This window comes from Knufia obscura (genome assembly GCF_036327395.1).
Source record: "Knufia obscura strain CCFEE 5817 isolate CBS 148926 chromosome Unknown scaffold_1, whole genome shotgun sequence".
Classification (NCBI taxonomy): Eukaryota; Fungi; Ascomycota; class Eurotiomycetes; order Chaetothyriales; family Trichomeriaceae; genus Knufia; species Knufia obscura.
This window is the reverse complement of record NW_027042687.1, coordinates 1,206,264-1,218,901: the sequence shown is the minus strand read 5'-3', so window position 1 is coordinate 1,218,901 and position 12,638 is coordinate 1,206,264. Positions and strand designations below refer to the sequence as shown.

At 51.3% G+C, this 12,638-nt stretch overlaps 4 protein-coding genes across 4 annotated transcripts; 2 read left to right on the top strand and 2 right to left on the bottom strand.

The window, feature by feature from the left end:
• Positions 1 to 3,072: 3,072 nt before the first annotated feature.
• Positions 3,073 to 3,945, top strand: PMZ80_000447 (uncharacterized protein; the record flags this gene model as incomplete). The annotated part of the gene is made up of 2 exons (XM_064868898.1): positions 3,073 to 3,253; positions 3,377 to 3,945. 2 exons carry the CDS (start codon positions 3,073 to 3,075, stop codon positions 3,943 to 3,945), a joined length of 750 nt encoding a protein of 249 aa, XP_064734395.1.
• Positions 3,946 to 4,289: 344 nt separating this feature from the next.
• Positions 4,290 to 6,701, bottom strand: PMZ80_000446 (uncharacterized protein; the record flags this gene model as incomplete). Its single annotated transcript, XM_064868897.1, has 1 exon — positions 4,290 to 6,701. One exon carries the CDS (start codon positions 6,699 to 6,701, stop codon positions 4,290 to 4,292), a length of 2,412 nt encoding a protein of 803 aa, XP_064734394.1.
• A 3,122-nt stretch (positions 6,702 to 9,823) lies between these two features.
• Positions 9,824 to 11,163, top strand: PMZ80_000445 (uncharacterized protein; the record flags this gene model as incomplete). The annotated part of the gene is made up of 2 exons (XM_064868896.1): positions 9,824 to 9,979; positions 10,027 to 11,163. The coding sequence occupies 2 exons, from the start codon at positions 9,824 to 9,826 to the stop codon at positions 11,161 to 11,163; spliced, it is 1,293 nt and encodes a 430-aa protein (XP_064734393.1).
• Positions 11,164 to 11,786: 623 nt separating this feature from the next.
• On the bottom strand, positions 11,787 to 12,610 carry PMZ80_000444 (uncharacterized protein; the record flags this gene model as incomplete). The annotated part of the gene is made up of 2 exons (XM_064868895.1): positions 11,787 to 12,496; positions 12,547 to 12,610. 2 exons carry the CDS (start codon positions 12,608 to 12,610, stop codon positions 11,787 to 11,789), a joined length of 774 nt encoding a protein of 257 aa, XP_064734392.1.
• Between the last annotated feature and the right edge of the window lie 28 nt (positions 12,611 to 12,638).

Genomic DNA, 12,638 nt, shown 5'->3' with positions numbered 1-12,638 from the left:
TGCGGTGCGATCATGCAACGCCTCGATGGAAACATTAACGGCTTGCAAGCATGTCCACATTGGCTATGACCCAATTCTGAAGCGAAAGCCTTGACATCGAATAGCGTCGCATGGTTCGGTCAGCTCCGTAACGAGGATATAGCTGTGAGTCTTCGACCGGGTTGGCCTGGTCGAAGCAAGAGCATCCCTTGTCACAGTTCATGCACCTGGCCGAGGCGATCCAGGTGCGTCATTGTGATCGATGATGCTGACACTTAGCTTCCGAGTTGACTAAAACTCGGTGGTTGGGATGACATTCACGCGTCTGCCGGGATAAACAAACAGACCAGGAAACAGACCTTTTGCTAGTAGGCACGCATCCATAGGAGACGGCTGTAGAGGATGAGATATCGGCCATGAGTCGGTCTTCGTTACGTGCCGTGACTCAGATTCCATCAGGCCCATTTAGTAGACAGTAGCGCAGCAGCACTCACATCCCAGTCTTCAAGCAGCCAAGCAAGTCAGTAATGGTTGGTGCCCAATGCCCACCGGTAGACATGATTCACATAGCTCTCGCAGTCTGCCCGCATGCAATACGTATCATTCCTTCAGTGAAGTGGTATTAGTCTTGCCGCCTGGATCCAGCGTACGAGCATTGTGGCTCGACGTTCATTCGAAGCCCATAGGTAGAACTTGACACGACGAGTTATTGGTGCCACGATACAACCTCGCCACCCAGCTTGGACGGCGATTGCATCAAACAAAACACTCGTGCTCAAGAAGCGTGTATCCTAGTGGGAAACTGGTAGACCTAGGTTGACCCACAGGACCGCACAGGGCCGAGCCGTCCGTCAGCGGGTTGTGAGGTGTGTCAAAGCGCGGAAGGCTAACAGCCGTGACTTAGATCCATCTTGCCACGACAACAAACAACTTCCGATGCACCATGAACCAGCATGCTGAGCGATCTTTCTCGAATCGACCTCTCGGTGGAGTGGCTATTGGATTTTTGCTTTCACTGGCCGCCGTCAACTCAAACTGGGCCGAAGAACTGCTTGACCGGCTCTGTCCGAGTGGTAGGCATGAGTTCCGGTTTCGTCAAGATCCACCAAGTTAAATAACCCGCGCACGCGAGAACAAAGTACGAGTCCAACTCTTGTTTCCAGGATCGACCTTTTGCATGGGAAGTTGTTATTGTTGTTGTTGACGAGGTTCACTAGCACCGCGACTGCCTGGATCTATAACGTTCTCAGTGCGAACTTGTTTGGACTCGCCCTTTTGTTGGCTAGCGTCGAGTCGAACTTCTGACGACCTGTTGTGTGGCCTGGCTCAAGTGAGCAAGAGTGTCCTCTCGTGAGTCCAAGGCGGAAGTCGCACTGTATGGAAGTATGAGCCCCTAGTTCCAGTGTGGACGCTGATATGGTCAATGCCAGCAAAGCGGAGCCAATCATCCGTTGGATACTGTCGTCAAACAAAAAAAGAACACCCCCGTTTCAACAGCCCGCCTGGGAAAGACCTGCCCTGTACTAGCGACATGTGCTACTTCGCTCAAGTAAGGTACAGGTGTGGTGACTGGAAATGGGGCAACATGGTAGAACGATGCCCACGCCAACACCGCATCGGTGAAACATGTGGGGCGAAGTTAGTGGCCACCGAGAATGTTGACCCGAGCTCTGATCTTTGCAGAATATGCCAGGAGATTGAAGTGAAGAAGCGTCGATTGCAGAAAACCATGGAGAATATCGCCCGTTGGGCCCCTCAGGGCAGTCAATTTGCTTCAAGCCTCGACAAGGCGAAAGCGGAAAGAGCTCAATTCGTCGAGAAGATCAATGAGTTGGAATCGCGTCGAAGCTCGTCCGCTCTCCAGCCTCGTGGCGATCGGTCTGCTCGGGGTTTGGCAGGGTTCGAAAATATAGCTTCAAACCCCCTGTCGCCGGAGGGTGGATCTTCATACACATATTCGACTCACTCGAGGGTCTCTCCTGCATCAAGCGGTTATAGCAGCGCCAACCCTACTCCGGGCCGACAGATGACCCCCCAGCAGCCTGAGGTGAGACAGGCATACTATACACCATACTCGATGAGGCGATGACCTGCCTCGACTCACTAGGGTGAACGAACATCTCTCTCGAGGTATATCAGAGTCCTGCATCTTTAGTCAAGGGTACAAGCACAACGTTCGCGTGGAGTTTGGCTGTGTGTTATCGGCACCGTGAGGCAGGCGCTATGGTACAGATGTGGAGCTGTTGCTAGCAGGGAAGGAGGTGAAAGGGCACTTTCCGTGGCATAGCTCCATATCAACATCCCGAGTTGGTTAATCAATGGCTTGGACTATGCAAGGCCACAGACAGGTCGTTTGAGGGGAGCGCCAGCGGTTCGTTCCTCGCTTGGAAGGTTCGAGGATTTTGCTTGTCAGGAATGTCGACTTCATACTGTATAACAGAAGGAAGGCGTCGGGCACTCCTCAGCTCGGGTCACAGCACAGCGCTGAGGGCAATATTTTATCAGGCAATGGATATAATGCTTGGACCATAGCAACAATGTGGAAGCGCCTTCATTGAAACTTTCTGGTAGTTGAATGCCGAGGGCGCCTGCGACTTTCAAAAAGGGATCGAGCTAGTTTCTGCCAGTGTGACCAACCGCAAGGCTAGTGAAGCTCACGAGGCTGAGCCAATAGCGTACTAAACCCTGAGGTCGGTTTTGGAAGGTCGAGCGGAGCAGTCGGTCCGATTTATTGGATACCGTCACTAGTAGAGTACAGTAACCGAGGTTCACCTTCTCCGACTGAGAGGTCGATCATCTCCGCATTGTTACCATCTAAAGCCAAGGCACTCGTGGAAGCTGTAGGCAAGAATGCATACAAACAACTCGAATTGCTCAGTGACCACAAGCTTCAACGTCCTGCCAGCTGAAGTGTGATCTTCACGTGAACTACCACTCGAGATCCCGAGCCCACCTTATCACCCTAACAGTACTCACACCTAGGTCCCCTATCAAGTCCACACCCACCATAGCTTTAGCTGTCACCGAGCTCAAACACCCATCTCATTCGACGACATACGGAATAACAACCGCTACTAGCCAACGACCGTCAAGATGAAGAAACCTTCACCAACCTTCGACAACTTGTCCATCACCTCTTCCCCAAAACACCCAGGCGTCCATGTCATAACAATGCACAAACCACCAGAGAACCGTCTGAACTCCGAATATGCCCAGACCATAATCCGTGCTCTCAGACACATCGAGCGCAACCTCATCAAGCCCGATCAACCAGGTAAGCCAACTCCATCATCCCGTCCGCGAGCCCCATGATACCCTCCCATCCACAAGGCCAATGCTATCGCCCCCACACAACCCACAGCATACGCTTTTCGAATGCTATCTGACACCCAAACAGGCGCAGTAGTAATAACCTCCTTCTCCGACAAATTCTGGTGCACAGGCCTCGAACTCGACGAATCAGACACAAACCCCTACGCCAACAGCGACGGCTTCTACCCCCTCCTCGCCACCCTCGTCGACTATCCCTTCCCAACCATAGCCTGCGTAACAGGCCACACCTTTGGCGGCGCCTGCCCCTTCGCCCTATCCTGCGACTACCGCGTCATGAACAGCAAGCGCGGATTCCTCTCTATGCCGCCCGTCAATCTAGGACTGCACTTCGATGGTATCGGTGCACTGCCAAGACTCAAGCTAGGTCCGAGGATCGCGCGGAAGATGTTGCTTGAGGCGCATAAGTGGACTGGTAAGGAGGCGCTAGTGGATGGGATTGTGGATGCTATTGCAGAGCCGAGCGAGATGTTGGAGGTTGCGTGTAAGCTTGCGGCTGAGCAGGCGCCGAGAGCGACTATGGGTGTGTATGGGCTGTTGAGGAGTGAGCTTTGGGGTGAAGCTTTGACCAAGTTTAAGGGGATTAGCTATACGCATCGTAAGAGGGAGGGTACCAAGCCGAAGGCGAAGATCTGATGTGCCGCAATATGATTCTGGAGTTATAGTCGTCAATCAACATCATTGGAAAAGTGCTGTTAAGTTGTGGTGTCCCGCTCGAGCTGAAGCTATATCGTGCTGAGCTTTTTCGTCGGTCGTTTGTTCCTTCCCGATCGATGAGAAGGTCAATATTTACCGACTCGAACATTGTCTTGAGGAGGTACTGGCTGGTGGCAAATGAATTATTTGGCTCGAATGACATAGCCTGCATACTTCCTCGCAATATGTTCATCGTCAAACTGACTATGTATCCCCCAACATCCAGTACGCCATTGTACTAGAAGGCCGAAGCTGCCCCACCAAGCAGGTATCCCCCCTGTATCTCAGTAACTATCCGGCAAATCACTAAAATCCGGCACATCACTATCGCACTTGAAATCCGGTGCATACGCCTTCTCCGGCAATATACCAGCCGCCAATCCCAATTTCCAACTCCACTGCGTCGCACTTTCCGTCTTCCAAGTCCAATAGAACCAGCCTTGCGCCTGCTCAAAACTGTGCATTTGTGCTTCAGCATACATCTGCAAGAACCTTTTGTAGCTGTCTGTATATTGCGATGGGTCCGCGTTCGCCATTGCGCAGGAACAAGGTGGCTCGGCACAGGTTGGCGTATTGACCTGGACGGCGCCCGCGCCGGTATCTGTGTTGAGGTTGCCTGCCCATCTGGACCCGGCTCCGACATTGTTCAGGTTTGGTGTGCAATCTGTGTCGGCTTGTGACCATTCGCCGTTTACGGTTGGACCCCAACCGGTTGAGGGATTGTTCGATACCGTCATGATGCCTGTCCACCCGGAGCATGCCACGTTGATTTTATCGGCGTGCGAGAGTTTCAGTTGACCGAGGTTGAAGATTTGGTACTGATGGGTATCGAGCATTAGTTTGTCGTCGACCCCTTTCATGGTGTTTTCCCACTCTGTCAGCGCTAGGAAGCCGTCGTGGAAGACGAGTTGCTGTTCGATGCCGTTTTTACGCACTAGAGCAATCGCCTTCTCGTTCCAGTCAATGACTTTTGAGGGGTCGTCCATGTTGATCATTTTGGGTTCGTTGACCAAGCCATAGAATGCGACGACGTTCTTGTAGCGATCTTGGGCGAAGAATTGTGATAGCTGATCATGGATGTCGAGGGTGCGCTGACCGTTTTCGTCGCCGTCTGGGCCGTTCAGCCAATTGATAGTGCCTTGGTGGCCACTATGAGCCCACCCATTCTGGGAACCAGGCACGCCATGAATGTCCAGATTGACTCTCAGGCCATATTCTCGACACCACTCTATCGCTCGCAGCAGGTATCTCCAGGAGATCCCCTCGACGAATGGGTCGCCATCGTAAGTCTTGACTGCCCAGTAACCATAAGGGATGCGAACATGGTCTAGACCGGCATCTCTGATAGCTTTGAAGTCAGATTTGGTAATGAACGTCGCATAATGGTTTTCCATGGTTCTAGCACAATTTGAACCGAGCTTTTGACACAATGTCCATTCATCAACCACATTATCCGACGCTGGGTAGTTGAACATCGATGGTGTGATGAATGGCTCTAGGTTCAACCACCCGCCAATGTTCGTGCCTCGTACAGGCATCTTGCCATACTGCCACTGTTTGTTCAGAGCCGGGGTATTCTCATTTGCTTGCACCGAATCATCCCAGTCCGAATTAAGTCCCATCACCGACAAGCCACCCACTGTCTGTGTCGTGTATGTGCAGTTGAAATCAGTGGTGTCTAGCCACAAAGAAATATCTAGGAGCGTGCCCTTTGCGCTTTCTGGTGTGTCGCTCGCATCGCAGTCGTTCGTGGGTGCGCTGGCTGAGCTGGCAGCACCACCACTGTCGTCGCCATTTCCTTCACCTCCCTTTTTATTCTTACTGGCGATCACTGCGGCCACAATTACGATGATAAGCACAACCAGCGCAACTGCACCAATGATCAACCATTTTTTCTTCCTGCTCATGGGGGCTTTCGTTTCTCGTCGTAGTTCTCGTTTCTCGTCATATTCATCGTAGGAGCCATATCCGCCTCCACCGCCTCCTTTCCGTCTTCTTTTCTGACCACTCCTTCCCTCCTCGAGTATAGCACCGCTAACATCTCTGTTCTTCTTGCGTTTCTTCTGCTCATGTGTTTGTTTTGAATCTTTCTTCAGCTGTTCGTACTCCTTCTCCCTTTTCTTCCTAGCTTTCCTCTTAGCATCAAACTCTGCCAGTTCGTTCTTCTCATTGAGCTTCGATAGTGCATTGGAGCTCAGCAGCTGAGTGCCACTGTTGGCGGAGGAGCCTGAAGTGTATTTGGCGCGATCGCGCTCCCGGTCGCCTCTATCATATGCTATTGGTGGCTCCGAAGTCTTGCGTTTGTGCCTGTCTCGCTCTCTCTGACCGCGGCGCTCGTGCTCATCATCTGACTCCCGATAACGATGGCCATCGGTCCGAGTACGCGCTTTCTTGACAGGTGATACGGCAGGCGATTCTTTTGCCTTAGAAGGCCTTGTCTTCGACTTCCTTTGCGGCTGTGGAGGGTCGCCTCGCCTACGACGCTCTAGCTCTGACCAACTGTCGTCGTCGTCAGAAGTACCCTCGGAGTAATAGCGCGAATGTTCTCGCGATCGTGAGCGCCGGCGTACTGGTGACGGCTGCTGTGAAGGGTACGATGAGGGTGGTGTTGCCTTTGCGCCAGGCGGTCGCGCGAAGGAGGGACGTGCGTCGGCGTCGGCTCTTGCCGTTGAGCACCGACGACGCTCTTTCGGCATGTGATGCTGTTGTTGGTTTCAAATGCAATAGCTTCACAAGTCGGCACGGTCAATAAGAGGTTGCTGATCTGCATCTGCATACTCATTTCATACTCATTGCCGCATGGAACTCCGCAAGCGAGTGAGACGTCATATTTGCCAATGTTTATGGATTTCTGGTTGACACAGCAACCCCCAAGCAAACAAGAGTATTGATCTCAATCTACGGATACCTTGTTTCATCTTTCACAACGTTAACAAGCCGTCTGGACTAACGTAGAGGGCGTCTCGAAGCGTACATGCTCTTCTGCAGCGGGCACATGAGGGTGTCCATGTGTCCATTTCAACCTTGCACCAACAGGGTTCCGAACGCGCAAAGCTCCGGCATCGTTGTTTCCGGTAGATACGCGATACACGCGCCTGCACCAAGAGCGATTCAGTGTGTTCTGACTGTCTCGAAGCAAGACACAGTCAGCAAGCATACCAACTGGTCAGTATCTATCTGCAAACTTGGCAGAGTTCCCACGTCTACAGTAGCCATCGCAACATTGGTCACCGAGGCGCAGGCATCTTGAAAAACGTTTCTGCTTGCCATGAGCGCAAGAGCTAATGGTTGAAATGCTCAAATCAGGTGATACTGATGACAGGTGTCAATTTGTATGCCTGGCTGCCGTACGGCAGGTTGAGCGGTTACTGCAACAGCCCTCTTGTCCAAAATCAGCTCCCATACGTGGAAATGCCGTGCACGGACAACACATCCCTAAAGCGTCCGGAGACGGCGACCACTGCTTTCACCACTAAAGGCCGGCGTCAATAGCTTACCCAGAACAGTGACATTCGATCTTCGTCAAGGAACTTCGTCAAGACTTTAGCGGTCACTGCCGTTCCAGACTTTCAAGTAACAGTGCTGGTAATGATGCCTCCGCCAATCTCAACATAATCGAATCTGTATACGAGTATGACTGGCATCGTGAGTTGAATTGACAACAAGACCTGTCAGATGTCTCGCGCCATGTACTCGTAGAACAACAAGACCTGCGAGCAACAACGCAGACAGGGTATGATTGACATACTATAGTTATTCAGGAAGGTGCGCACACTAGTTCCCCTTCTGACCGATCTTGGGACATCCACAAGCTGTGTTTTTGTCTACCCTGATAGGATCAACACGGCTTCCGGCCCCGGGTACACGATAATTGCCAATCGGTGTTTGGATGTCACCAGAGATCTCAAACCGTCTCCAGAAGTTCCTAGCCCCAATGACGGCGTGCAGGTGAAGATCACTGACTTGTTTGATTCTAGGCCTGTTATGACCGCTAGCGCGTGTCCCCATCGGATGTCGAAAATACAGTAGTGCCTGCATAGCTTGGCATGTCGAAGGAATAATTGATCGCAAAAACTACCAAACATGACCCGATTGCACCCACTGGGTTATGGTGCACAGGAGCGAGTAGACGATTACAATGCTATGTTGCGCCAGACTTGCTCCCATGTCGTGGCAGTTAAGCTCCATAACACGAGCGACAGAAAGCGATGCGACCCGTGGGTCTTTGGGGGTTATGTAAGTTTTGCAAGGGGCAGAAACCATCGGATCGGCGCTTAGGCCGCCACTCGATTGGTGGCAAGAGATCTGACCGATGCTAGCGCACGATAAAAGCTAAGATCCGGTAGACAGAGCTGGGCCTTCGAGCATACTATGCTACTTTTGTTACCTTCAGCAAGTTCGCCAGTATCTGTGCACGCGAAAGCTATCAGTAGGCGAGCACTACTCAAGAAAATTATTAAATGAACCCATACTCCGCCAACGTGACCTGCATAGGAGCCTCCTCCTTGATCGGGCATCTGCGATGTTCGACGTCGAGAGATCTGTGACGATCGTTCACCTCAAATGCACTAATCTGCCTGTACGAGGAACATGTGCGATGCAAATACCATCAATGAGTCGTTCGTTGATTGTGATGGGAGGAGGTTTATCAGAGACTTGGTTTTGGTCGTAGTGGTCCTAACAATTCGATACGACACGATACGAAACCCCCAACGTCGTTGGAAGCCGCAGTCCGCCGGTCATTCCCCGATGTTACGGCACGCAGTACGCATATGCATGCCTCTACCAAACGAAAGTCAATCGAATAGCGTTACGACGCCATCGCATGGCCATCGTTCGTTAGTCGCCCATGGTTTCGATCTTTTGCCGTTACTCTGTACTCTCCCTGGTAGAAATGTCTTGTAACATCTTCACCTCACCTTTCTGCCTGAGTACTGGAAGAGCTTCCTACCCGTGGTGTACTGTAGTCTGCACCTTATAGTAGCTATCTTACTTTACTCAATATCTCGGCTAGTCAGAGTAAAGGGTTTTCTTCGTAGATTCACGTAGACAGTTTCTCTTCCGCCTTCCCGGATGAAAAGTCCGAATAGCTCCATATGTATCCGAACAATTGGCTTATCATACTAGTGCCTGAGAAGAGCCCACTCTCTTGCAACAGCCAGTAAGACCTCGGCAGAAGTACGGGACCCGGGAAAAGGAATCCGGCACCCCTGGAACACGCCACCTTACGAGGACCTGATACACTTCTATTCAGCGAAGACTTCGCCAATTCGCCAATGATTGGCACGCATCTTTGGAGAAGACAATAATGCCACGGACGCTTTTATCCAATGGTATCGATGGGTTTGATATCACAAACTTCAGAATCAAGGCCTCTGCCCAACTTACTGTAGGTGGAAAGCAGTTTCACGCGGGAGTAAGCTCAGTCCTACTGGCTGGAACATTGGGAGGGCCCTTACGAGTACATTGTTGGTGGCAGGGCGCATATCGTCGGTACACTGCAGCACGCGTGGAATTGTGCTTTTATCGCCAGGGTTTTCGAACTCTAGAACCAACGGTGCCGCCTCTCAAATTATGCCGATGTCGCCACTGAACATGTACCGAAGAGTCGCATCGACGTTAAACAAAACCCGTGACATGAGAGTAGTCCTTCATCCTACCAGATTGCAGGTGAGTTGCACCGAGTCGCCACATCGAGGAACAAACTCGAACCGTGAAATAATACCCCGACTCTTTAGCGGTAGTTGCCACGATGTTTTTCCTATGATTTCGACTATATTACTAGGCCAAAGAGATACAAAAGACAACCTTCGCAAATATGGACGAGTCATTCGAGAATGAGGCACAAGAGCTGCCGGACGGCTCAAACCAAGGACAATCGCCACGCAGCGCAGGCTCCTCTACATCTCAGGCGGCAAAGCGAGGCTTTCGAACTGGAAACGCATGCGACCAGTGCAAGAGGCGAAAGACAAAGGTAACGTTTGGTAACGCTTCCTTTCGCCTCATACCTAACTGCTATAGTGTTCTGGTCGCGCGCCATGCGAAGCATGCCAGAAAGCTGCATACACTTGTCACTTCGACGACGGACGTATATCGAAGTCACAACTTAAGGTGAAAACTTCTGCCGATGATAATCAGGTACAACATCTCCTCAATGGAGTTCTCAACTCCATCAAGTACAACGAGACTTCAGTTTTTGACGGTCTTCTTCATGCACTTCGGAGTGGTGGCAACCCCGCAGAGGTCGCAAACCATCTTGAACACAATCTTGATGCCCTACAAAAACGTGGGATCATACCAAACGAAGACATAGACCAAACGTACTTGTTATCTTTAGCCAACAAAGTAACCAGTGACCATTTGAGCAGTCGCGACGCAGAAAGAAGCACCGAGAGTAGACAGTACTCTTTCGTTTTCGAGGATCCGCATACTGTTGTACAAGGTAGCAATGAAGCCGGACTCCATGGTGGCGAAAATTCTCGGAATCAATTCCCCAGTCCTCGTCCACGCGATGGCTTGAGTCATCATGCAAGTCCGGAAAATGATTCCTTTGTCCAGCATTCGAACCAAAACTCCCATTCGGGCTCGCGACACCCTCGTTTGCGCGCCTCAAGGTCAGGCATCGGAGCAAACGAGCCTATGAACAATGTTCATGTTGATGGTGGTCAGTACTATTCAGTCACACCATATCAGACAGGTGATCCCGCGACTTCTACATACAGCCCCAATGCATACATGCAAAACCAACCTGCTATGGCAGTAGAACAACACAATGCGCTACAAGATCCCAATCTCGACTACTATCCCATAAACATGGAAGGCCAATCACACAGTTTGGGGAACATGCAAACGACCCCGTACACATTTTCTTACGGCCCTGGGAATGCTTATGCATCTCTACCAGCACAGCAAGATCCTACCTTGACGTCTTTACCCTGGTTGCAAGCAGCGCCTGTTCCACCCAAGCAAGGAGGCACTGATGTCAGTCCGGATGTTCCATTCTATTCCATGCAGGCACCGATTTCACCGCCTCAGCAATCGAAGGCGCAAACACAGGCGGCAGTGCAGGCAATGCCACCTCAATATTATCATCACCATCTTCAGCAACCCCAACGTCGAAACCCGGATGAGAGCACAACACCTCGAAGACCGCCGTAGATCACTGTCCCGTTCGTCACCACAAAAATTAGGCATGGCTCACGTATCGTGCGACAGCGATACTGGAAAAGTAGCACAACCTCACTAGATGAGGACCAACAACCTCTTAACGACAATCGGCGGTTTCATCGATACCAGATAGTGTCAGTACCATGCTTGTAATATCACCAAATTGATTTCTGAGCTCTCGGGGGGACGCCAGCAGGCCTTGTGGCCACCGCCAGTTCCATCCGGAGTTGCCTCACGCCAATATATGCCATGTAACTCCAGATATAATTGGCGCTGGCCACAAGCCTGAAAGACCTGTTGGCCGTTCGCATATAGCACTGGTTCTGAGGTCTTGGGGGCACGCCAATGGGCATTCGCTGCATCAAGCATTCAACAATCACGGATCACATGCACGGTCGCACTTCCTCGCGCCTCACTACATTTCCAGAGAACACGGTGAACGAATCAAAGCTCGACTTAGCTTCCAAACAACTTAATTTGTCGTACTTCCGATAAGCGCATTGCAAGTATCTTTGACTTCTCTCTGTCTTCACTCTACAAGCTCCCCACACTCTGTGTGGCGCAATGCTTTTTCCCCATTGAAACACCTCCTGGTTGGTAGACAGATCTTCTGCCTATTCTTTGATCGCTTCTAGAGCCTGCTCCTGATTTGACGTTGTTGCCTCTTTCACATATGAGCTGATATAAGCAGGAACCTCCTTGACCTTATTGGTTGTTGCTGCCACCGGGTCACCAAACGTCTCGTACACAGGCACAACTCCGGTCCAAGTCGAGCTAGTGACATCTTCTCTGTCCAAGTCCTTTGCTTCGTCATGTGGCTCACCGTGTCGGATCTTGCCACTTCCAGTCTCGATGTTGACCTTCAAAATCATGGTCGAGGTCATCTCAACGTTATCGGGGCCCCAGCGTGAGTTCTGACAGCGAGATGGGACAACCTTGTTGGTGATCTGCTCCATTGCCCAGACTTTCTCCTTCACATCCTCCACTGGTCGAGCATAACCTTGCAGTACAGCCGACCGATAGTTGTAGCTGTGGGAGTTTGGCGTTAAGGACAAGACAAGACCGTCGACTTTAGTGGCAGCAATGCAGACAGGAAGACCTTTCTCAGAGTCTCGAGCCAGGCGCATCAGCCTGGAGCTGACATAGCCATGGAGGTAGCAGTCGAGTGGTTCATCAATGCTGGAACTGGGATGATCATATGAGGCCATGACGCCGATCATGGGGAGGATGGCTGGGAATGCATCATCTGGGTTCGGCGCAAAGGAGACATGGACGACCAGCGAGTTGTTCACGACTGTGTGTATAGGGCCGAGCTCATATGTTCCTAGTTACTTTCAGCTGTGTGTCTAGCTTACAGATAGCTTGATGGTTTACCTCGATCATTGTAGCGCTTGACGGTGTTGTGCTGCTTCTTAGGATATTCGAATGAGCGCACCATCTTGATGCAATTACCTGTCTCTTCTCTA